At 44.7% G+C, this 26,136-nt stretch overlaps 1 protein-coding gene across 3 annotated transcripts in view; it reads right to left on the reverse strand.

Annotated features, from left to right (window-relative positions):
- Positions 1-26,136, reverse strand: part of PHACTR3 (phosphatase and actin regulator 3) — a 100,141-nt gene that overhangs the window by 30,009 nt on the left and 43,996 nt on the right. For 2 of the 3 annotated variants that reach the window (XM_036395554.2, XM_036395556.2), the window contains exons 2-7: positions 17,820-17,981; positions 16,890-16,967; positions 12,699-12,881; positions 8,084-8,287; positions 4,147-4,411; positions 2,942-3,189 (exon numbers count right to left, since the gene is read on the reverse strand). In XM_036395554.2, the coding sequence (XP_036251447.1) occupies positions 2,942-3,189; positions 4,147-4,411; positions 8,084-8,287; positions 12,699-12,881; positions 16,890-16,967; positions 17,820-17,981 (1,140 nt within the window). The remainder of the gene's footprint in view (positions 1-2,941; positions 3,190-4,146; positions 4,412-8,083; positions 8,288-12,698; positions 12,882-16,889; positions 16,968-17,819; positions 17,982-26,136) is intronic. The other variant, XM_036395555.2, reaches the window with a different exon arrangement.

Raw genomic sequence — 26,136 nt, forward strand, 5'->3', positions numbered from 1 at the left:
GGGAGGAGTCTATATAGCCTCCGTCCCACATTTACCTGTTGGAAAGAGTGGAGTAGAGTAATTTTCACTGCTCCCTGTGTGAGCAGTGAAAAATCTCTTGGTAGTTGCATTGATCTAAAGTTAAACTTTTCAGAAACCATAATCAGCTCAAAACCCCTTTTCTGGAGCCTAAAAAGCTGTGCCCTTATTTAGCACCTTCCTTGAAATGCTCTCACAGTCTGTTGCAAGCATTAATTAAATTAAACCACACAGCCCTGTCTGAAATAGCAGATATACATTTAACAGATGGGAAGGGAAGTGAAATGATTTGGCTGCTGCCACACAGAGCCTTCTGCTAACTGAATATCTGACTCCATCAGGAGCATTTGGCTCACAAAGCCACAGACTTGGGACTCTGACAGGGTTTCTCACCACACTGGGAGTGGGTGCAGAGGAACCAACAGAATTCCTGCTGGAAATAATCTGAGGGACATTCGGGGCTAGAAAACTCCTGGGAATCCCTGCACACGTTCCCAGTTTCACCTGAGTGTTTTAGAGAGGTCATAGGAGGAGTTTGGCCGTGTCAGGAGGTTTCTGTGTCCATGGGAGCTGCAGCATTAGCCATGCAGAGTGTCCAGGGCAGGGCACCCTGGGGGCATGAAAAGCAATATAATCTGTAGGATTTCTGTCATTGACTTTAAAGGAAGTGGGGTCAAAATTCTTATTAACAGTGTCAGCTCCCTCTGTCAATCAAAGGTGGACTGTTCTTAATGAAACATCATTTACCAGAACAGGTTAAAATGCAAGTATACATGCAAAATCTATATATTAAGAGAAAATAAGTGCACATGAATAAAACAAAAGTAGAGAGCAAAGAGAAAGCCCCAAGCTGTTCTTCTCCACATCCACTTTCAGTATCCTGAGGCAAATTCCTTCCTGATCACTACCTCAGTAGAAACTGAACCTGCAAACACCCTTATTTAAGTATTCTTTTTCTAAGGGTTATTTTTCTTAGTCAGTCGGGCACATTCAGAGCCAGTCTGCCCCTGAACATCTATCTCAGGCTGGATTGTTTCGTGATTTATCACACCTCAGCTAGGTCAACAAGAAATGCTTGGGAAATTCACACCCTTTTCACGTTCAGGCTCCAGGTTCCTGTAAAAACTCCCTGTTTCAATTCAGTCAGATCATTACAATTAATTTCTTGTCTGTTTACTGTTCTTTATATCATATTCACTGTTTTATCAATCAAATAGCAAATCCTAACACTGCCTGATGCTGGACAGACCTTGATTGCACCAGTTATCAGTTGTGGGCTATGTTCTGGTAATGGTGTTTTTTAAGCTCATCTTGCCTTGTGTTTTCAGAGGTTTCAAATAATGATTTATTGAGTAGGAATAGAAAACCAAGGCATAATTCCTCACTTTTTCCAGACTTATGACGTGTCTGTACCTCCCTGTAGCCCCAGGGCTGTGGCACTGTGCGCTGTGGTGGTGGCAGTGGCAGAGCAGGTGACTGCTAAGGCAGGACAGGGATTGTGAAGCAGCTCAGCATTAATGGATAGTTTTACTCCCTGACTTGGAAACCAGCCCAGATCTCTTCAAACCAGAAAGAATCTGGAGATGTTTAGGGAATTGTTCTGGTGCTGTCCCTGGGAACACTGGCACCAGCAGTGCCTCCACACCAGAAATGCCTTGGGAATGTCCCAGCTTGCTCTGGGACATCAGTCAAAGCTCAGCATCCTCTGTGCCAAGCAGCAGTGTTGTTGCAGCCACAATAATGCCCAAATATCTTTAAAGCAGCTCTGGTTTTCTCAGGTGGCATCAACCATCCCCAGTACACCAGCACTGTTCTTCAACTGCAGGAATTTTCCAAAACTTGACCACTTATTGTGGAAAGCCCAGAGCTGCTTCTAGATATCACTGAAACTTGTATAATAACCACTTGTATAATAACCATCATAACAATGAATAATTATTTGTTAAATATAGAGAGATTCACCTTCAACAGTTAAATATTCAGATTTGGGTTTGCTTGTTGGGGATAATGTATTTTTCTTGCCTGGCTGCCTCTAGCTCTTAGAATTTTTATCAAAAGAGGCCACTTTTACACACACAGCCAGAAAAAGTAGAACTTAAAAGGTGTTTGTTGTGTTTTAAGCTATTCTTAAATGCACAGCAATTAGACTCCTTACCTCCCGAGTCTGTTCTGTTACTTGGTGTCTTAAGACACAGCAGCAGAACTCATGTCCTGTCTACAGGCTCATGCTTTCAAAGACACCTTTTAGAATTCATCTTTCATCTGCTATAACAATTTTTTTTATAAATTGTTCTCTGCCTGACTTCTTTTAATGCATTCATGAAGACAGTGAAGGATTCATTTCAGATTTAATCTGTCTTGCTAACATGGAAAACATTAAAAAGCTTGAATGACAAATTTTCTAATGAGAGCTGATTATTTTGCCAAAGCTCACTTAAATAATTGCACAGGATTATAAAATGCATTCCCCATATGTCTCAAGAAGGGGTAAAATGGACCAGATGGAGAGAAACTTTATTCTTTAAGATATTTTCTCTATGTGTTTATCCTTCCTGGATTGATTGGTCTCTATCACTTTTCCATGTACCATCACTGCGTGGAAAAATAGTCCTGAAATTGCAGAACACAGCAGCGCTGGCACTGGGTGTACAGAAAGCTCTGGCTGCTCCCAGGGGGATTTCTGGGAGTGCTGCTGCTCATACAGAGCAGCCCAGGGTGCAGCAGTAACTGAGAGGGTAAAGCACAGTGATACAGCTCAGTCACAGTCACTGTGACTCCAATTTAACTTCACCTTTTCACCAGGGTGCCTTCAAAAAGCTGATGTAACAGTAGAGGAATTTACCCTTCCCAACATTTTCTGCTGCCTTTAGAGCATGCCCTTGGTTGTGGGAATGTATCTTTGCAATACAGTGACTTTGCTTACCAGAAATAACAGAGTCGTTCAGAACTTCTTCATCCTGATAGAAAACAGACTCTTCCTTGAGCTCTGAGTTCATGATCATGTTTTCTTTGTTCTCATCTGACTCTTTAACTGAGTTCCTCTTGTTTTCTGAGTCACTGCCATAACTCAGCGAGTTCTCCTTCTCTTTGTTGCGCTCCATGCTCGATGTTCTTGAGGGACGGACATCCACCCTTTTTTTTGGAGAGCCTTTGCTTTCTCTTCCATGGAAGCTATGGGTGGAAGATGCACAGCCCAGATTTTACAAACATTGTTTTATTGCTGCCGTAGAAACTTACATGAGAATGAGAAAAACATCCTGTAGCTCGTAAAGGGCAGGGCAGGGAGTTCAGCATGGACCAACATGGGGTGGCATTTTCAAGTTGAGAATGGCTAATGTGGATCTACTTTCCTGCCTCTGCCATTAAAATAAGACATGGAGGGGTGGTGAATAATGGTTTTCTTTGATACATGGTCACAAGATACACTGTAGTGATTAAAAACCCCACAACAACACATCCTTCTAATGTAAAACATGCATGGCATGAAATATGACCATTCATATGATATTGTATGATCATGACAAAGGTTTAACAGGGCCTGGAAATGACATCATGTGAATCTGTTCCCTGGGGCAGTACTTTTAGGGAACTGAGAAATGCTGCCAACTTCACTCCAAAGCTCTGGGATGGCAAAGGTTAGTTCTGTCCTCCTCTGATACACAGGAGGGCTTCTAATGAAACCCAGATACAGCACCCAGTGTACTCCCACGAAAACATTTGTATTAAAAATGGATCTTGAATGTGCTGCTGTGTCAGCCAAGAGACACAGAAATTACAGCATTTCTCATTGTGGAGTACTTGGAGCAGTGCCTTTGCTACTCTAACTTGGTATCTTGTGGGGAAGATTTTCTTTTGCAGTAGATCAAGGACTATCACCTGATTCTACCTGTTTGAAAACATACTTCTGCACCACAGCAGCCTCTTTACAAAGGAAGAACATACAATGAAATAGCTGCCAAATGAAGCACTTTAAAGATGTTTGTTCCAAGCAGTGACACCACAAGGAAGGCAAACCCAAGCTGTAGCAGCAATTAAAACACCAACAACAGGATAGGAACATTTTCCAAGAGAAATGAAGTGGTGGGATGAGTGTCCTCATGCAGCCCTGTGCCTGCAGGCTGTAGGTACCTGTCCTGCCGGTGTTTGGTGGCCAGAGCCCTGTGGAGTTCTTCAATGACTCTGCTGGGAGGTAAAGGCAGATGAACGGCAGCCAGGTGAGGGGAACCGGTGGGCGTTGTTACCTGGCCTCTGCCATGGGGCTCGCAGCTTTTCTGGCCAGAGGGGTGGAAGAGGGCAGCTTGTCCTGAGATTTGGGAGGAACCCACAATGACATAGTTCTTCAGGATGGTGGAAGGAGGAGATTTCATGGCTGGATCGTCCGTTTCGCTTCCTGCTGTCAAAACACAAGAGGGGAGGAGGTTGTGCAATGCTTTTTCTGTTTTCTTCTTTTCACACAGAGTCTGCACTGAACTTAATTTGTTGTATTGAACAAAGGATAAATGGTGATGTTTTGCTCTTGCTGTGAGGTAACTGGCTGAGTAACTGAGTTCAAAAGGCTCTTGGGGTATCACTCCAGATCTTTAATCTAGCAAAACAGATGCCTCTTCACTTCCCCTCTTTCTCACAGGCTCAGATTCTCCTTTTTCCCAGCCCACCACTGCATTTTTGCTTGCCCACACTGTTGCTCCTAACCACCAAAAGCTTGGGCTGTGGTGGCTTTCCAATCTAGCATTTTCTCTGCTGGACTCTGGCAGACTGTATTAAAATTTATGCCCTGTGGTTCTGAGTCTGGACAAAATGTACCAGTGTCTATTAGCTGCTCCTCTGTGATTGCAGCCCAGACCTCTGTCTTTCATATGCCCGTGGAGAAAATGCCAAAATCATTATGAGGATAATGTTTGCATAACAAAACTTGCCAAATGACATCCAAATGAAAGATGGGGTACTGAGCACTAACAAGAAAAAAAGAAGGGTGGGGCAATATAATTTCTTTTTAGCCCCAAATTCAGCTATTTTCTATGCAATGTAAACATTTTGTCTGAAATTAGAATTACACATTTAGACTGATTTATACATTTCCTAGCATTTGAGTCTGAAGCACAGTGGACATTTCCCTGGTTGTAAATTTGGTGGCTTCACACAACATACCTTAGGATGAACTGAACATCTGCCCTGAAAAAGATGCTGATTCGTTTTTCTGTTCTCCTCTTCCCCTTTCCCTCTCCCCTATATCCGTGTCCCACGCCTCTGGCACATGCAGATGTTTACAGCATGTGGGTGGATAAAGGCAATTTGAGCTCCTCATCCCAGAGCATTCCTTGTCCCTTGTCCCTTGTTGCCACCTAGTGCTTCACACAGGAATTTAAACTGGCACAGCTTGCTCAGCTTTGGTACAAACATACTTTCACAGGTAATTTTCCCTTTTTTTTTTCCCTCTTACTTTGGAGATAAACCCTTCAATTCATAGCAGAGAAAAACTTCTGCTCAGGCCAGGATTATCCTGAAGTAGTCCTGTAACAAGGACTTGGTTCCAGGTAGAAGGGTAGCTTGCTAGAAAACTGGAGAGGGCAAAAAATACTAACTTCAGTTATTAAATATATCCTCTCAGAACCAGCATCCTGCATAAGGGTTACCAAAAACATGCATTTTCTTAATTTTGCTTAAGAAGAGCTCCTGAAATCATAACCAAAGTCAAACCCTGAAAATCTAAGTGTGGCAACACTAAGCCTGGTTTCTTTTTGGGTTTGTGGGGTGAGGAGGAGAGCATCCACAATAAAATCTCTCTTCTAAGGAAGGTCTAACTAAAATTACTTTTTTATCTCTGAAGGTGTTTGTGCACATTTGTGTCCCTCCAGCCCAGAACTTAGCAATGGCTTTGTTCATTTCTATTCAAGCTAGCCCAGAACTTACCCAGTTTAAAATCTGGGAAGTCTGAAGGCTCAGGGGCATTGCTGCAAGAGGCAGTGCCTGCTGTGCCATGTGTGAGCCACCCTCCCACCCCAGAGCTCCTCCTGCACTGATCAGCTGCTGCTCCAGCCAGGATTCAGCCGAGCTCTGCTGAGCAAAGCTGGGTTTGGTGCTCAGGGGGGTTGATTCTGTGCTGCTGTGGAGATCATAAATCATAAATTGATTTCTGATCAATTGCTGCCCACTGAATCATGGCCTGAGGGGATGGACAAGCACCTCCTGAGCCACTTTATCCTCTGCACACAGAGGGTGGCTGTGTTTCCTCACAGCAAGAGCCAGGGCTCAGCTCAACCCCAAAGCAGGGAAAGAGAAGAATTTGTTTTGTCTTTACACCAGCTTGTTCCTGGAACAGGTCAAGGGCCGATTTCATCCTCATTGCAGCTTTGGACAATATTGAGAATTTCCTGAGATCACACCTTATTTGTCCTAATGGCAGATGTTCAGTGAATAATCTTGCAAAGTGATGTCTTGGCACCTTACCCTGTTCCTCCTCTCTCTGATTAATTGGTGCTTGACTTACTCCTCACTGCTCTGCTGACAGCATCCCCTAGCATTGTTAAGGGAGGGAAAAAACTAAACACAAAAGAGCTTTTCAACCCCTTCATCTTCCTTTTCTTTCATAATTGCCCTTTCTCTCTCCCCACACTGTTGTATTTCCTCTCACTCACTGACGGTATTTGTTTAATTTTAACTTAGCACTGCCCCCACATCCCCACAAAAATAAACGTGTATAATCACTACTGGAAAAGGGTCTAGAGTTACTGGAGTCATTGAGAAAATTAAAAGTTGCTCTTTGTGAAAGATGTAAATGAGAATTAAATACCAAAACTCAAAATATCTCAGATGCTACAGGAAATATTTGAGTTAAGCAGCAAAAACCTGAACTCTGAATGCTCTGAAGTGCTTGGTGGAGGTGTAATCTCTATACCCTGAGTGGGTCAGGTTTCCAAATACATCTGATGCCAAGCATGGCCTTCTCCTCAGCTGAGCAAAGGCAGGGGGGCTGGGGATGCCTGTTCCTCTTGCAGGGTGGAAGGGGAGGCTTGAGCCTCACCCACAGCACAGGACAGTGAAATAACCTGAACAGCAGCTCCTGAGGAGCACTAAAATACCATTTTGAATCCAGCTCCCACTTGAGTTATTACAGCTTTTAAGCACAGACAAAGTATGAATTGTTCCCATGGGAAACAAATACTTGTAATTTTCTTTAAAGAGACTGAAAACCTCAATATTTTCTCTAAGCCCCAGTGGTCAGGTCACAGAACCCCTCTGATGTTTTGTTTCCTGGTGACTCTGAAAACCCTGCTCATTGTGCCAGATGATGAGTGTGGATGCAAATCAGGGCTCACATAATGGCTGTCATTTAAAAGCCTAAATATCCAACAGGTCTGACATTTAGATGTCAGGACTTGATTTTCATTTGCAATAAGGCCCTTTTAGCTGCTTTTACCATATGTAGGGGCCCTGAAATTGGAACTGGCTAAAATCATTCTCATTTTAGCACCCTTTCTGCAGTGCCAGAATGTTGAGACATGTAACAACATTGGCAATACATTAGAAAATCGGGCCCAGGGGAATTGGTTCTGGAAACCTTCAATAAAGTCTGGCACAGAGGATTGCCAGGTGTATCACTCTTCAGAGCAGATTTCATAGCTCTAGTTTAGACCTGCCCCAGAGAGCAAACCCTTCAGACAGAAACCTCTGCAGAACCTTTGACTTGAACTAGATTTTGGCTGCTGTCCTGCTCTCCAGTGGGAGCCCAGGTAATGAAAACATTTAAATCTTCCTTTGTGTTTTATGGCATATCAATATGAGCACGAGATTCAGCAGATGTTTGCAGTTGGTTTGATTTGTTTTATGTGTGTTTAGTGCTGCAGACTCACAACAAATAATCCCCTGAGAGGTTCAGATAAATATGTGAAGTACAAAGATCAGTGCATTGTTATCAGGCAGCCAGACATGGTCACTGCTCACTATAACTGAGTGATTCTCAGCAGTTTGGGCCTTCAAAACAGGCATGAGAAAAGGATTTGACAGTGCTGTGGAGGTGAACAACACACCAAGACTGGGAAATCTTTACTGAGCAGTGATGACTGACCTGTTATGCTCTTGGTGATTTTGGAGATTGCCTTAGGTGGTGGAGCTGGGAGCAATGGAGGGCTGGGAAGCTGTGCTGGGTTTCTTTCTGTCTGCTTCTGGGGGGAATCTGTGGATTCAGGTACAAGTAAGGCTTGTGGACTGTCTTCAGATGCTGGCAGGCTGGCATCTTCCAGTTCTTCCGTGGGTGCTGAAGGTTTCTTGGCTAGTGGGAAGATGAGTGAGATTAATGGAACATGAAGTTAATAATGATAGGCCAGGGGACAATGCCAGGAACATTCAGAAAAACTGAACACATGGCACACAGCTAGAAACACTTCTTTTCCACTGTGAAAGCAACTGTGTGAAACAGCCAACTAGCCAGGGCAGGTGAAGAATAAAACATATGAGGATATTGAGGAAATGTTAGTTTTGATGTTCCTGAGAAAACTGCTGAGCTTCCTTTACTTCCCTCAAGCCTTTTTCTCCTTTTTTTTTTTTTTTTAATAATGAGGATAGCAAGGCAAAGCAACTTTTGAGAACAGCAATGAATTTTCTTAGAGCACACAGCTGTGGTGGCACAGTTCCTGGGTGAGCACTCTTCTGTCTAGGAACACACAGCCAAAGGGCAAGGAGTATCAAACCCAGAGTGTCACCTAAAAACTGATCTTCCAATAGTTCATGTGTGTTAATTTTCCCAATATGATTTTTATCTTATTTAATACATTATTTCAACTTGCTTCCTGAGTCCTCTTTTACTGTACCTGACTCCAGAGCTTTTGAGCATTTTCTGAGGTTAAAGTTGATAACCAAAAAGACTCTGCCACAAAAAAAAAGATTTGCTATTGGATCTGAGCAGTTAGAGTGGAACAGGGAATTGGTGAAGTACTTAAGCAAAGAAATCAGTCTCCAAAGCCCTGGTTTGAGATGGTGAAGCACTGCTCATTTCAGGACTGTCTCTGCAGGGATGGCAGAAGCACTTAGCTGTGAAAGTTAGTGCAGGCTGAATCACTGAGCAGTTCATCAAATTGTCCAGGCTGTGATGAGGGCACAGGGGAATAGATGCAGAAAGGCATGAAGTGAAGCAGGACACAGGTGGAATTTCAGTGATGAAGTCCAAAATTAGCATCCTTGAATTCTGCTCAGATACAGCTGCCCTGGCAGTGCCCAGGCTCACAAAGAGCCTCACTGTCACATGTCCTGATCCCTGCCTGGCCAGCTGAGGGGCCCACAGGAATCCTGGGGGCTGACTCTGATCCAGCCATGGCCAGGCTCCCTCCAAACTGCACTTCCAGCCACTCTGGGCTCAGCAGTAGCCATGAGGGTTATTTTTCCTACCCCAGACTGGGAAGCACTCATCCAAATGGGAAGATCAGTGTTTAAATCTCTCCTAAGCACAGAATCATAGGATAGTTTGTGTTGGAAAAGACCTTTAAAGGTATTTAGTCCAATCCCCTGAAATGAGCAGGGACATCTTCAACAAGACCAAATTGCTCAGAGTCCCATCCAACCTGACCTTGAATGTTTCCAGGAATTAAGCATCTACCACCTCTCTGGACAGTGTGTTCCAGTGTTTTACCACCCTCATTATGAAATAATTCCTCCTTGTATTTAGCCTATATTAGTATTCCTTCCTTCTTTCAGTTTAAAAACATTGCCCTGTGTCCTACCACAACAGGCCCTATCAAAACCTTTGTCTCCATCTTTTTTACAAGCTCCCTTCAAGTACTGAACAGCTGCAAGATCTCCCTGGAGCCTTCTTTTCTCCAGGCTGGCTGACCCCAACTCTCTCAGGCTGCCCTCTCAGGAGAGCTGTTCCATCCCTCTGATCCTTTTGGTGGCCCTCTGGACCTCCAGCAGCTCCATGTCTTCCTGTGCTGAGGATCCAGAGCTGGGGTCATGCAGAACATGAGAGAGGCCCAAACTCCTGGGCAAATCCCACTCCTTTGGGCACTCTGGATTGTCTGTCCAGGGCACCTTTCCCTCCAAACCACTGTAGGCCATCTCCTGAAATCTCACTGCAGTGGCACTCACAGCTGCTGCATCACAAATCTTTTCTTGGCTCAGTTTTGTGTCTCGTTGGGAATTCAAACTCTCTGTATTAATGAACATTCAGCAGCCTCGTGCTCAGAGTGCGTGGGGAGGCACCGAGGCACTCAGGCAGTTGGAAACAATAGCATTGGCAAGATAATGGCATTTAATTTGTTGACAAACAGATTAATGAGTGTGCCTAGAAGGGGAGGAATGAGTATTTATCATTCAAAAGAGACAGGAAAAAATAAATATGCATCATTACCAGGAGTTGTTGTGAAATTTGTCATGACAGGAAAGCTGCTGTATGGGATAGTTATGTGAATTACAGAAGGAAATAATTTTTTTAAAATGTACTTCTAGGGAAATGCCTTGTTCCAGGGTGACATCACTTGGGTGTTTGTGCCCATTGCACAGGAGGCAAAATGTGTAATAGAGGAAGGGAAAAACAGAGCCACTAATGGGTTACATTAGTGAAAGATCAAGAGCCCCAGTAGATGTTCAGAGCTGGAGAGGAAAATGAGTCAGATTTGAGTGCATTCCCCTGAGAGGAGCAATCCTTTCCCTGGCAATCCTCCCCTCTGGCTGTCTCTGGCACAGGAGGGGCTGCCTGGCACAGCCACAGTGGGGCCTCTGCTGCAGAGCAGGTGGATCCCAAAGGCTCCCAGCCCCTGCCAAACTTTTTGGGTCTTGAGCTCCACCCTGTTCTGGGAGGGTGTCAGGCAGACCTGAGTCCTGAGCTCACAACCCCATTAACAGATTCATACTGCAGAGTGAATATTATCCTGCTGAAAGTATTCCAAGTGCTCAGCACTAGAATTATTCATGGAGTGCCACTTGTCAAAATGCCATCTCATTACCAGGTAGAAATCCTCCCCTTGGGACTGTCCCCAAGCCCACTGGCGAGGTTAGGTGGGGAAAACTGCCCTCTCTGTGCCCTGGCTGTTCTTTTTCTGTGTATTAACATGAACATGAAGTCTGCAAATTTTGTTTTCTCCTCTTCCCCTCTTTGGCCTTTATCCCACATCCTCAGGATGACACAGGACACGATGGGTATAAAGTAAATCCATTCATTTTGTTTCTAGCTGGTCACTTATTCATGTGAATCTGGAAAGACACCCGCTGCATTAGGCCTAGATTGAGCCCAAGGGCAAATGTTATAAAAAACTCAACATCATAATAAATTTAGCAGCACACTGACAATTTTGAAGAGCTTTCCCACCCAATTAATTCCTTCAGGTGGCATTTACTAGAGACAGGAATGCTAGGATATACAGATAGGGAGAAATAAGCACATAAAGACAAGATCAGCACTAATTATTTTGAAAGCCAGAGGCCACCAATAGGAGAGGCAGAAAGACTTCCTACAAATTGGAGTCTCTCCGACTAAGGAGACAGGAGAATGTAATCCCACTGTTATTTTTTGTGGAACCTGGGAAAATGACACCTCAAAAAATGGAGGAAAAGAAATACAGAAGACAGGAAAGATTGTTTCAGGGAGACAATAAAAGGAACTAGGATTAGGGAAAGAAATTGGGATGATTTTGAAAGCTTCAATACATGATTTTGAACACACTGTAAGGTAAATTTTAAATCACACTGCGAGGTTATGCAGAGCCATGAGGTTAGACACATGACACCTTATTAGTGCTATCTTTCCATGCTAGTGTGTCTCAATGGTAAGAATTACAAGTTCAGAAAGAAATTTCATTAGTGATACAGAATTAAAGGCTCCAGAATAGAGAAAGAAGAAAAGAAACCTGTAATCTGGTCAAGATTCAATCTGGTTGCTGTAAGAACAGGGAGATGAGTGGGTTTTGCCTCAGCTGGTGAGGGGAATGATTTCCATTCTGAGGGTGGAAGCAGCCAGGGGCTGGGACCCCCAAGAAAGCAGGGCCTGAATGGATGGGACAGAGAACAAAAGGCAGCCAGGGCAGATGGAGAAGGTGTAAAGATTGCCCAGAGGCCAGGAAAATCCATGATCACCACATGACAGTCCTCACAAACCAGGATAAAGCATTATCTCTGCAGCTTTGCATTTCTTGGTTGTCAGGAGGTGAATGGAGCCCTGCAGCTGCTGGGCTGTGCCTGGCTGCTCCAGTGCCTAGGCAGGGCTGCCATGGATGAGCTCACAGAGCTGCACCAAAGGAGCCTGGCTTAGCTGATCTCTGCTCCTGGAATCAAAATTCACTGGTGTTTGCAGCATGCTGGGGACACAGTGGTGACATGGACAGTGTGGGCTGTGTATTGGCATTGTTATCCTGAGCCAGGACTAATACATTCAGGCTTGGCACAGAAGTTTAAGAAATCTTTTTAACAGAAGCTTATTTCATCTTCACAGCAGCCACTGCTACTACCAAAGGGGCACCGTGCCAAGACTGGATCATCTCATAATTCAACTAATCCCATCATGCCAAGCTTTGTGTAGTTCCTCAGCTTGGTGGAAGTTTCAAAAATCACTGCTATTAAGTGCCAATTGCTAATCTAGTGTGGGGCTGGGCTGAACAAGGTGCTTTGACCCTTTAATGCACTGACATAGTTGACCCCTCAGCAGAAGTATTTTTATAGCACTTCATAGCTTTTTGAAAACATTTTATATGCAATACCTGCATCTTCTTTCAGCTCATCCAAGTGCAGCTCCTCACCAAAGGAGGTCACATTCGTTGTGGCTGCTGTTGTGGTGTCCTGCTGCTCCTCCTCTGAGGTGAGTGCCTGGCACACAGCTGCTGGAGCCTCGCTCTGTGTCACCCTCGTGCCATCGTCGCCAGTGCAGGCTTTGCCTTCAGTATCTAAAACAACACATCATTTCATCTTAGCTAAAGCATGAGCAGTGAAAGCTGAGGTCCCCCTGCTATCCTCTTGAGAAGAGGGACTCTTAAAGCTGCTCGTGCTCTCAGGGGACTGAGACTTCTAGAGCAGCACCTGATCTCTGTGTTTACCACCTGTGATGCAAATCCTGTGGGCACCAGCCCGTCTGGCACAAAAACCCACTCAGGTTTCTCAAGGAGACACCTCTTTCTGTGGGCATCCAGCTGCCTCAGCAAGTGGCCACTGTGCTCTGGAAGCAGCTGCCAGGTGGGAGATGAGCAATGGGCAATCAGACATCTCTTGGAGAAGGCAATTCCTTCCTTGCATGAGCAGAGCCCGTGGTGCAGCACATTCCAGGTGGATCTGACATGTCTGGGCTGTGCCAGGCTCTGTGCACGACTCGCTGCCATCCAGCAATGCTGCAGGAAGGAAAGGCTGCTCATATTCCTACCAAACTGCAGGTTTTTAGCACAGTTTTAGTTACTCAGCTTTGAAAAGTGTATCCTGTGTGATTGAGCTGATCAGAAATTCAAATCCCTCCTCATGCAGACCTAGAAACTGCTCCCTTTGCTTACTCCGAAAGATTTTTGTGCCAGTGATCCCTGCAGCTGTACGCATCTTGATGACTGAAGCTTTTCTAGTATTCTCTTATTCAGGCAAGAGTCTTCAGAATACAAACTACTCTTTTACTCCCTCAGAATTTACAAGGTCTACATCACTGTTGCAAAGACACAGAAAGCAATCACTTCCGTCCCTGGGCAGCTCTCCATGCTGATGGATGCTCCTGCTGTCCACCCTTCACCTCCCAGCCTGTATTTCTCATCCCTGGACACTCCTTTCTGGAAGCTCCTGACAGGGCTGTGTTTTCTTGCAATGCTATCATTACAAGTCCCTAAACATCAATTTAAAACAGCAACATTCACAATTATCTCTTTTTGATGCTATTTGGACAATCTGCAGGGTAATTTCTTGTGCTTTTGGGTGAGGGTATCAGATTTTGGCCCAGAGATGCTGCGGAAGGGATGCAGTATTTTTGCATACTGAGCTCACTCAGTCTGCCTCATAATCACGTTTGGTGAAAAGTTACTGTTCTTAAAATAGCCCTTGCAGTAGCACAGTTGCTATGATACAGGGAAGGGGAGGGGGGAAAAAGTTCATTGCCTACATTTCAGCTCTTTGTGAAGGCAGCCTGTAGATAATCATGGGTGTGTGAACCACTGTCATGGGGTTTGACAGGCAGCCCCTGCCCAGAGCTGTAAGCACAGATAAACCTGATCAGCCTTGTGCTCACCAAGGGGACGAACATCGAGCGGGGAGCTCCCTAAAATGCTCAAGGTAACTCTGCTCTGCACAGCCTGGGGAAAGGCAGCTGGGCCACAAAGGATCTGCACCAGAGACACCTTCAAGTTCCGGCCCCTGGGAGGGCAGGGCTAATGAAGGGATGGCAGGCAGAAGATGTTCCTTTTGGAGCATTTCTGAGACTCACAACAGCGATGTTCTGGGGCAGGAAGGATCAGCTGGTGCTTACATCACAGTGGGTGTGCTGCTTTGGGTGCCAGAGGGTCCCAACACTGTATTTTAGAGATGGTCTGGGGGCAGGACAAAGCACAGACCTCAGCTCCAGGGGGAAGGAGAAGCCCAGCCCTCAGCACTGCAAGGTAACCAGGAGCAGGGCTGGGACTTTGCTGGGAATTAACCCCTCCGTGTGCCAGACCCATGTTCTCTCTCAGGGAGTTAAGCTGGTTCCCAGAGGGAAGCTGCATTTCAGGAGTGTTCCAGGGGCAAGCTGGCATCTGCCCTGTGTGTGCAGAGCCCCAGAGGAGCAGGGCACAGAGGTGGCCCAGGCCATGCTGTGAATGGCCAGCCAGGAGTGGGGGCTGTGTGAGGACACAGGGGGACACAGCCTGCCAGGGTGACTGAGCACCCACACAGGGACAGTGCAATTCACCCTGGGCTGCTCCCAGGGCACTGCAGACCCTGCACCAGCCCTGTGCAGAGCTCAGAGCCACATGGGCCACTGCCAGGGCCACTGCCAGGGCCACTGCCATCTGAGTGGCACCTACTGCAAATGCACGAGGCTTCTCAGGCTGCAGCATCCTCCCAGTTGGGCTGTTTATGAAAGTGAGCAGGAATCAGCTCCCTGGAAGTGGAGTAGAGCCTGATGGAATAGAGGGATTTGAGGATTTACTGTAGTCTTTTTGCTGCTTTGACAATTGCAACTTAACTGCATAAACGAGGACTTAGCCTTGAAACTGCTGCCACTTCAGCTCAGTCCAAGTAGGGCACTAATCATTTACTGAGAATTATTTGGGTCAGTTTTTATTCCAGTTAATAAGCTGCTTCTGCTAATATAATAAAATAACCCTGGAGATTCACAACACTCTGTAAAGACAAATAACTTGCAGGCAGCTGCAATGTCCTTCAGCTGACTGTGATCCACTCTTCCCTTTCTGGGCACAGGGAGGCACTGGAAATTTGTGTGATGCTTATAGGAGCTCCAGGCAACTTTCCTGCAGACAGGTAGGCAGTCTGTTTGCAGCTGTCTAGTTAAAAGCACAGTTTGTCCTCTCACCTCACTGGACTATATTTATTTGAACTATTTTAATTTTGTTAAAATTATCTTGCTGCTTGGCATCACCTTTTCCTCCCAACCATTCTTTATGCATGCAAGAGGTTTATTGATTCCTCATTATTGCCTCTTAATGGGCTCTACAGAAGTTCTATTTTACTGTTTTTTTTGCAGAGCATGACTTCAAATTCATGGATTATAGGGAACTTTCCTGCTCCTAGTGGAGATCATGTATATACAGTAATGCTAATATGCTAATAGGACAAGTAATTATCTAGAATTGTGAGAGACACAAAGACTTCAATGGACAGGAATTAAAAATGAACTTTCTAAGAACTTCCATTTTAGAATAAATGAATGGTTTGATAGATTATTTAATATAAAATTTAAAATATATCCAACAGAATAATATTAAAATTGCTTTACTCCCATGGAAAAATAAATCCTATTTAAAATGCTCTTTTTCTGACTCTTCAGTTGCTCAGTTTCACTCCAGCTTGGCATCAGTATTGTCCCAGGGGTTATTTATAGGCATGGCATTTGTTTTATACAAAAGAAACTCAATTACTACTTTCCAAGAATATAGCTTCTATCTGTGAGATTAATCAAACTCAAAAGGCCAGTCCTCTTTCATGACAGTCCTTTCTGCTGTGATGTTTTCGAAGTAAAGATGGATTTGTGGGGTTTATCTCTGTTTAGGTGGAAATGGCAATTGGGATGTTGTCCATAACACTGGGAGCTCAGTTAATCTCACAGAACAGTCACCCAGATCTGTGTCTCCCTTGAGCATCTGTCAGGGCTTTGGAGCACAAGAACCACGTCCTTTGTGACTGTTTCTGACACTTTATCATCTTTCCTTCCATGACTTCTGGTTTGTACTCAGGAAAGCTTTAAAATGACTCCACTAAATGCTTCACTTTTCCATGGGAATGAAAAGCAGGTGGACTGGTAACATGCTACATCACAAACTTGGTGTACTGGAAAAACAGCTGAAAACATCAGATTGGGATCATTTGGTGGGATCTGGATCCATAGGTTGTTCATGTTAGCTGACTGCATCTGTATGTTGAAGTTTGTATTTATCCAGCTTGAGCTGGATTTCTTGGCAGAGGGGTTCAGCTGGGTTTAGAGCAATTACATAAAACCTACATACCAGCTGAGGCTGCAGCACGTGTAAAGCAAGGGAACACAGAGCTGCATGGGAGATGGGAGAGCATCAAACACTGAACTGCATGGATTGATTGCAGCAGGGAGGAGCTTGAAGGATGACAAGCCTTAAACTCAAACACTGAGTTTTCACTCTGTTTGGATTGAAGGTTTTTATTCATTTGTTTGTTTATTCTGCTTTTGCAAATACGTGTTTCCTACTGTCCTGAAGGAGCCTCTGATAAAAAAAAAAAAAAGAAGAATTTTGACTTACCTTGTTCCATCATCTCCAGAAGGCCTTTCTTAATGAGTTCATCCCTCCCTTGCCGTGCTGTCATCTTCTTCTCCAGCACTGCACAAAGTAATGGCACAACACAGCACCAGTTACCAACAGAGCACTCATGTAATGGGGTGAGAAAGAGGCAACATGGAAATTCCCTCTAGTCTCAACTCCTGTGTGCCTGGAAAGGACTGCAAGGATTTTGTTTTGGGGAGCAAAAATTGATGAGCTGGTTTTGCCTCTTTGTTGAAATCACACCATGTAAAGCTCAGGTTTATGGTGTGAGGTGCTGTCAGATCACTCTGAGTGCAGCCACAGGGATTTCAGAGCTTCCTGCTGTTTACAGTGGCACCTTGGAGCTGCCTTGGACAGTGTCCTCCACTGGGACACTCCCACAGGACACAGGAGCAAGTGGAGGGAACTGCACTGTCCCATCTCATGAAAATGCAAGTGAGATTCTCTCCATACTCATCTCCTGGGACATCTCTGGAGACCAGTGAGAGGAGGCTGTGCTGTGTGCTGGGCTCCTTCCCCTCAGAGACAGCTGCTTGAGGGAAGGCATTTCACATGCTGCAGCTCCCTCCTGTCACTTCTCATCATGTTACTGTGACCTATATAAACTTCACCCCAAATAAAAGGGGTGACAATACTTGGGGCCATAAATGTAGCCAGTGTGGAGAAGGGACAGCCCATGCAAAGCAGTCTGGGGGCAAGGCTTGTGCTTCACTCTCATATTTTGACCTTTCCTTCTAAATGTACTCAATTGTGTTATACAGGAAGTCAGCCTATATGGGCCCCTCTGAGCCTTAAACATTAATAATCTGTTGAATGCTGGAATCTCTGAACTGGGTTTGGCTCAGGTCACCTTTAACATGTCCCATGAAAGCTCTGCTGCGCAGCATCCCTCTCCTGCTCCCAGCCTACCTGCAGATGTCTGCTTTAGCTTCTCATTTTTCTTTTTCCTCCACTTCCACGGTTTGAAGATCCTGCCCAGTGTTGCCAGTTTGCTGTTCCTCCTCACTGGTGGAGTTCGAATCCCTGAGACCAAGTAGTCAGAACGCACTGCAGGGGACTGCTCCATCTCATCTGAGAGGGGAAGAGAGGAAAAACCTGTTAGACCAAACCCCACAGTGACTTGCAAAGGGCAGGTAGAGGGGCTCACCAAGGCAGTGGTGCCACTGTCCCCCCAAAAGCTGCAGGGAGCTGCCACAGCCTCCTGAACCCTGGAGAGCTGAGAGCTCCCCGTGGCTTTAACAGGAGAGTGGAAGTTTAACACATCTGTAAATCAAGCTCACGTGGCCTCCAGTTAATCACATAAATGTAATGCTCATTTAAAAAATGCAGACCTTTATGAAAAGCTGAGAGGAAGTGTGAGTGAGCTCAGATCCCTTTGGAATCCCCAGATTCCAGTTCTGTTCCTGGGTCACAGGATATTGCTGCCTTTTAAATGAACTCTTCATATGAGCTAACACAGAACACCCTGACTTTTGTGAGCTAATGCAAATCTTATATAAAGAAGAGTTTGTTTGATATGTGCTATGTAAGTAAAATCTCAGAACTACTGTGAAAATTTATTCCCTGAGAAAGCTAAGGGGAGAATTCTTTCCTTTTTGTCCAGCCAAGCCACAGGAATTCAGAGATAATGCTTCAGCTGGAAAATCAATTCAGGTATTTTTAATAATTTTCCTTGAAATGCACCACAAGTTTTGCTTATAGACAAGTGTTGGATGAAACAATACCCACTGAGTATTCACAGTTGTGTGCCAGCCAGTGCCATGGAGGACAGTGGGACAGTCCCCTAAATGGGGTTATTGATGTCTTTACTGAGATCTGTATTACAGCACCAGTGCAGTAATTGTTGAAAGAGAAGCTGCCATCAGACCTGTTACAGAAATACAAACTGAGCAGCAATTTGTATTTTTTTTCCCAACAACCAGTTAAGATTTTAATTGGGAATGTGAAGCTATGAACATATGTACATTTCCAAGTAAGTTTTCTCTGGAACAGCAACATTTATCATAAATTGCTTCATGACTGCAAGATCATACAGATCCAGCATCTTCTAGGCTTTGTTTTTAAGTTAACAGGGTGAAAATGCCTAAATCACAGCATGGAGGTGGGGATTTCCAAGTAAACAGGAAACAATTTTTGGAAGATTATTAAACACAGCAGGGGAATCAACACATTCCTCCTCTTCCATTTAATTTTGAAAATACTGGTAATAGAGATGAATCACTCAGTGGAGACAAACTAAAAACTTGGCTATGTGAGCTATTAGAGCAGAGAAAAGCTGTGACAATTCCCCACACACATCGTGCATGCCCAGTGAAATTCTCTTTCTTTGTATTGAATTTAGAGCACCTTTTTCCTCATTCCACTGAGTTTATCTGGAGGTTTAATTTACAAGAGATTTAAAGTAATAATTTTTTTTTCCTTTGAACTCATGGTGCCTACCCAAGGAGATATTTATAATTTACAATTTGGAGGTCAGTATTAAGTTGAGAGCAGGAAATAGCAATGAGCCTTGCACAGAAGGAAGGCAGTAGCCTACAGACCACAGCTGGAGTGCCAAGATATTCTGCTCCTTTCCTAGCAGTGTATTCAAAAATGAGAAGTACCACAGAAATAAGCTTTGAAGAATTAGAGCTCCTCTTGATTACAGCAATAGCAATGAGAATGGAAAATGGCAGAGTAGATCTCCTATTAACTTGCTATTATGATCACTTTAAAGCTCTAATAGAAGCCTCAGGAAATAGCATTTGGTCATTTCTTGTGACACCTCTTGAGTGGAAATAGAAATGTTCATGAAATTAGCTCATCTCCAAGTAGCTGTAGATGAGGCTGTGAATCAGAGCCTGGGAGCTGCAGTGGAGAGGGACAAGCTCAGTTTAGCTGTCCCTGCTCCTCTTCACCCTGCACTGCTGCTCCTCCCAGGCCAGGAGTTTCTCAGGCATGGAGGGGAGGATTAAACAAGAAGCTGATTTACTGGCTCTGCTGTGTTTCCTTTGGGATGGAGGTGTCTGCAAAGTGGGTCAGGTATCCCCCACATGTTTTGTTTAATACTGCTAGTACGGGATCATTTGAAGTTTTTGCCAGATGCACAAAGATACAGATATACAAAGAACCAAGAAATCATTTGAACCCAAACCTGTGGGTCTCCAGCGATGCTCATGGTCCCAGATATTCCCCTAGAAGGGGAATGGGGAGATATCACAAGGACACTGAGGCTTCCTTGAGTGCTTCTGTGGTTTACACCAGCCCTGCCAACTGAGTTTCTTCCCTCCCTTTCTGCCCTCTTGGTTGTGGAAATGCAAAGATTTTGATTGCAGATGAAACACAGGTACAAATCTGATGCCAAAGAAGGAATAGCAGATAAAACATATGTTCCAGTGGAGGTTTTTGTGGGCTTTTTAACTTTATTAATGTTTCTCATATGGTACAAGCAGTCCTTCTCACCATATGCAGTTTCTATACTGTGTATTGGGAGAGATGGACACAAAAATAGATAGAGACACAGCAAGACAGATGTCCTGAAGTCCTAAATAACAAAGAAGTGGTCTCACTGGCAATGAGAATCACAAGAGAGCCCTTGGAGCACCTCATTTCCAGTCAGTTCATTTTCTCCTGGTTGTGGGTTGGCTGCTTGGGAGATCAGAAGTTGACAGCACAAAAAGCAGTTCCCACGTACAGCAGCGACTGCTGGAGAAGGCACTCCTAAATATCAGCCAGCTCCTGCAGCCAACAAGCTGCCAAGGCTTGCCAACCCTCCAACCACTCTGTGAAACATTCAGCACATTTTTTTAATCTGCAGTCAATATTTTAATTATGCTAACTGTTCTGTGGAATAATGTGGTTATTTCTCCCAGAGCCTGACAGCCTGGGGCCAGGCCATGCAATTACACAGGGGATGTCTGCAAAATACAAACAGCCAAGAGCCAAACCATGACTCTCCAAATCAGCAGGGGGAAGCAAGCAGCAGCTTAACTCTCTGTGTAATGTGGAAGGATGAGGCACAGTCACTATCAGGGTCCAGAGAGCAGCAGTTTAACCCCAGCACAGTCAGACCAGCCTGTTGGCCCTCACTGCCCCACAAGCAGGCAATCCTCAGCCCTGTGGGGCCACAGGATATTGCTCTGGCTAAAGCTTATTTGCTGTTTATGCCAAAATCACTTTAAATTCCTCGCTGTACACATTTGAGGGCAAAGACTCCTGTGCTGGAGCTTCAGCCCCAGAACAAACCCCTCCCATATCACAAACTCCTCAGCTGCTCTGTGTGTGCCAAAGGGGTGGACACCAATGTGGCTGTGCCCCTGCTGATGACGTGGGCAAGTTCCTCTCACAGCGCTAGCTGGGGTAGTTTCTAGAGCTCCTAGCAGTGGTGCAGTGTGAGTGGGTTAATGTCTGAGACATCCCCAGACAGAGGAGGGGAGAGGTTCCACAGTGACACTGCTCTGCAGTGCAGCTCTGGGCTGCACAATCAACCAGGCAACAAAGAAGAAGCAAACAAACCATAATATTCATTACATTTGGCTCCAGGGTCTGACCCCTCAGAAAGTCTGAGCATCTGCAGCTTCTGTTTACATCAGCAGCAGTTGTGGTGAAGAACACCCCCTTGCTCTCTTCCTTAAAACATTGTGGTGCCATAAATAGAGCACTCTTCCTTCAATTCCCCTCTCTGTGGGAATTGTGCAATCTTTCTGAAGGTTTTCTGCTCAGAGAAGCTCTCCCATTTGCACATGTCAGACCCTGCCTCCATCCCAGCCAGCCTCCCACAGAAGTGGGGCAGGTTTGTGAATTATGTGATGGGAGAGTGCCCTGAAGTGCCACAGCCCTGTTCCTACAGCAGCTGGGGCTGGTGCTGAGGTGATCCTGGGTGATAACAGCACTGTTCAACTGAGCACTGGGCTCACTGAGTTGGTTTTATCTTCTCGGGTTTTTGCAGTGTGGAGCTGGATGCCTGCTGATTACAGCAACTGCAGGATGCATTCCACAGGCTGAGGAAGGGCAGCTGGGAACATCAGGGATGCAGGGCTGAGTCACACTGACCTTGCCATGCAGGCAGGCTGCAGGGGACACGGGATGTCCTCCTGTGAATGCAGCAAGAAGTTTGTGGGAAGATGAAGGATGCTGAATTTTAATGTGCTGGGAATTCTGGTAACTTGAATTCACAGTAATGAAAGTTGTGCCTTGCTAAATCCTGTGTGTACATTAGTAGGAGAAGGACCACTGAAAAATCTGCAACCTGCAGGCAGTTTAAAAATAACACAGCAGACAAGAGCTGCAGGCAAATTTGTAAGGCAGGCGTGCTCTGTTTGCTGATGAACTGGTTTGTGATGCAGCTCTGCATGTTTTCCCCTTTACTGTCATTGCATCTCTCTCTGCAACTCATGTATTGAGCTAAAAAAGGAAATAAAGGTTCCCTTTGGTCCACTGCAGAGGGCAGAGACAGTGAGTGGAATCAAAATGGCCCATCTGGCTTTTGGGATAGAGGTGCCTTTACCACCAGTAACTTTCAGTGCTGCCTGGAATTCAGGAGTTCCTCTAGAAAGGTGAGGGAGGATGACACAGGGGGAGCTGAGCTTTTAAAGGGTTCCTGTGTCCCCCTGGTCACTCCCAAACTGGGCCAGCACTTCCCTCCAGGTGGTCCTAGCAGTGAGAGGAGCCTGCAGGGCAGGGAAGGCAGAAAGGTGGTGCTGGTTTCAGAGCAAAGATTATCCTGAGCATTGTGAAAGAGAATTAGCAGCAGGAACAATTCCCCTTTTTCTTACTTTAGCATCCTGAAAAATAGAGAACTGACCACAGTGATGAACATGCAGGATAGGGATAAGTTGCTTGTGTCTAGAAGCCTTTGAATGCTTCTGTCATATGTTCCAGAGAAGCAGAATTCAAACTGAAGAGCTTTTTTATTGCACCAGTTAGATGTTTCCTGTGATGGAATTCTTCCTTGTTCTAAAAATGCTTTCTGTCACCTGCATTTCTGCAGACATGCTCTCTTTCTTGACTCTCTTTGAAAGAGAACTACAGCAGAATGTTCCAGTTTGAAGTTTCCATTTCAGTTTTTTTAACATAAAGTATTTTTATTTTTGCAGTTTTGAATGACTGTTAGAAACTAGAACTGAAAATTATAAAAAAGAAGTTTTTGATGAATCTGAAATTTATTTAATTTTTGAATGACTTTGTATTTGAAGCTGTGAATGTTGCAGTAGTGTTTGGGACTAGTTTGGAAAAAACTTACACAGAATCCTTGGTAAAAGAGAAAACCTAGTTCTTAACAGTTAGATAATTAGAAAGGCAAGGTACCTGTAGCAATTATTGAATGTAATCATGAGCTGTAGCAATTATTGAATGTAATCATGAGCTGATTTTGGGTGCACAGCTGCTTATGTGACATAGATTGCTGCTCTGACACATCATATTCGTTAGACAAAAAACCCACTGAAATAAAGCAGGGAAAACTACAGGTTTGAGGTGCAAATTCAGCCATTTACCTATCCAAATTTTTAGGTTTTGTATGGTCAATGGTGTAAGGACAAAAATGGCTTGAATTCTTCTCTTATTGCAACCCTTTGTGTTCCTGATTTCCCGCCGTGGATTTCATCTCTCTCAGAGCTGAACCTCCCAAGGAGCAGATGGAGAGTGGGCCAGGTTTATCCACATGGCATCCACGTCATCCCCTGAGTTACCTTGGGGGGAAAATCTGGCACAGGAAACGTGTGCAGGCTGCAGACTCACAGAGATCCATGAAGCAGGGTGAAAATGCAAAGATAAACAGCAGGGAAATACAGAGACAGCTCTGGGTTCAGCTTCCCCTCAGTAAAGGCTGTGCTTGGCCTCAATCCCTTTTCCTTTTGCTGAGAGATATAAATCCCGATTAAGTTTTTGTACCTCCCTGCTTGGAAATGCAAGTTTACTACGTGGTCTCCAAAGTCTGAACTTACATTTTTGCTTCAGACTCAAAAGGTTTGCCATTTGTCCTTGTTCTATAATTTCCACTGCTCTTTAGTATGTTAAATTACAATTTAACATTTTTCTCTAATGGAAGGAAATAAAATAAAAACCCCAAAGCATAACTTGTGGGTGGCAGGAGGGGGCTGTGCTTGCCAGGGAAGTTTATTTCCATTTTGTCATGCTCAGCCTCCTTCAAAGTATTTGGATTTTAAAACCAGGTTACCCTGACATGAATGGGGAAACAGATTATGCTTATCAAAGGAAAGAGAGCAGGGAAGTGGCAACTCCAGCTAAATCTCTTAGATAAAAATATGCTTTGTATGCTTGAGATTTGTGATTTCTTCCAGAAAACGTTCCTTGGGAAAGTTGACATATCACCTACCAGCATTACCACCAAGTGAGTTAAGGTGCAAAGAAATTAATCAGGAACTTTTCATGTTTTGGATCATTGTGTCAAGCTCCAACACCACTTGCTGTGATTTACAATGCACGGTGTGACATTAGCAGTTCATTAGCAAAATAGGTTTGTCAGTGTTTGCATAAAGGAACCTGCAACATCCTTACCTGGCTAAGAAAGAGCTCAGTAACAATAAGAAAATGAGCCTGATGAGGGATTGCTGTGTAACCACTGTTAATTCAGTTACCTGAGCCTGTACAATGTCTTTGGAGAAGGCAAAGCCTCTCCCCCAGTGAGAGCTGGCTCAGGCAGCAGAGCAGCATCTCCCCACAAAAAATCCATTCAAATGAAATAAAAATCCTTTCAAATGGGCACTGCCTCTGCAGAGGGCCAGGGGCCTGTGCCAAGTCTGTCCCTCTGCAGCTGCAGGGGTTTGTGCCACACACAAATCCCAGGGCTGGGCAGTTTCCCAGGCTCCTGGAGGGATGCTGTGCTGCAGGACACAGGGAACACAGGGATGTTTGGGATGATGCCCTCAGAGCAGTGAAACTGCTGTCTGCACTGCAGGACCAGCCTTTCATCACCTGCAGTTGTTTAATTAGCTGTAGCCTTGCTGCAAACCTGTTGAAAGGATGTTTTTTATAGCATCCTCAGGGAGTCTGCAGACTGAAACACACCCTGGGCTGTCTCCAAGAGGCACCTTCAAATCCCTTCCACTGCAGTTATCCCTGGCAGCAGCTGCCTTTGGAGGGACATGGAATACCCAGGGAAGCCATTGGTGTAAGGGCAGTGTTTGCCAGCAGGAACTGCTTTTCTGGGATTCTGGACTCGTTTCTGGGATTCATCCACTGCTTTTTCTGGGATTCATAGCCCAGGACTGATCTATTTAGAGTTTCTCCAGCTTATGGGAGTCTGTGTCTGTCAGACACACAGTCAGCTCTCACTTTACATCTATCCCAACCTTGTCTATTCAAGAATTAATCAAATCCTCATGTCCTAGGCACTTTCATGCCCTTGTAATTCCATGCATAATTTCCCTCTTTGCTCGAACACATCACAGCTCTCAGTTGGTGCTGTCACTGTTCAGTGCCACTGCTGCAGATGGAAAACAGCCTTTGTGCTCTCTGAAATGCAGGAGCATCTCCTTTTGTTTTGTTTTCTCCTTTATCACTTCTGCTGCTTCACACTCTTGCTTTCCCCACACCCACTGGCAACAAACACACCTCAGCCACCAGTCTGGTGCTCATTCCAGGCCTGCTCTAGGGAACAGGGCACAGATTTGGGAGAAGGAATGCTTAGACAATAAAAATCTGACATAAACCAGACCAGCTGCAGAGAAAGGTAGATAGAAAACAGGCACAGTGACCAAATTCAACTTTTGTCTAAGGTTGTGCATCCAATGTGGCTCCTTGTAAAACTGTTCTAAAGCAATCAGTGATTTGTACACCTGGTTGGTATGGAAATTGTAATGAAACCCTTCCTGGGAGGTTACTTCACCTGAATGGATGTTAAATACTTTCTCAGGATGGTTTGCTCTGCTGGACATAATATTCTGTAAATATAAGGCACACGTAGGAAATACCTAAAGGGGAACATTGTTTTTAAAGAATCATTTATTCCACTGTCTGCTGGTGCCTCTCACCAAGGCAATTACACTAAATACTCAGCAGTTCTCCAAAGCAAGGAACCACAAACCCCCAGCTCCTTTGCAAAGCCACATCTGTGCTTAAACACAGAGCAGAATCAGATGCTACCAAGTCCCCAAGGGGGATGGCACTTGTCACCTGTTAAATCCTACATTAAACATCATCCTTAGCATGGAACTTTCTCAAAGCTCACATGAGGGTTTTAAAGCACTGGTCTAACCAAACTGCAGCATGCCTTCTAAAATTCAAT

The sequence above is a fragment of the Molothrus ater genome, chromosome 17 (assembly GCF_012460135.2).
Source record: "Molothrus ater isolate BHLD 08-10-18 breed brown headed cowbird chromosome 17, BPBGC_Mater_1.1, whole genome shotgun sequence".
Classification (NCBI taxonomy): domain Eukaryota; kingdom Metazoa; phylum Chordata; class Aves; order Passeriformes; family Icteridae; genus Molothrus; species Molothrus ater.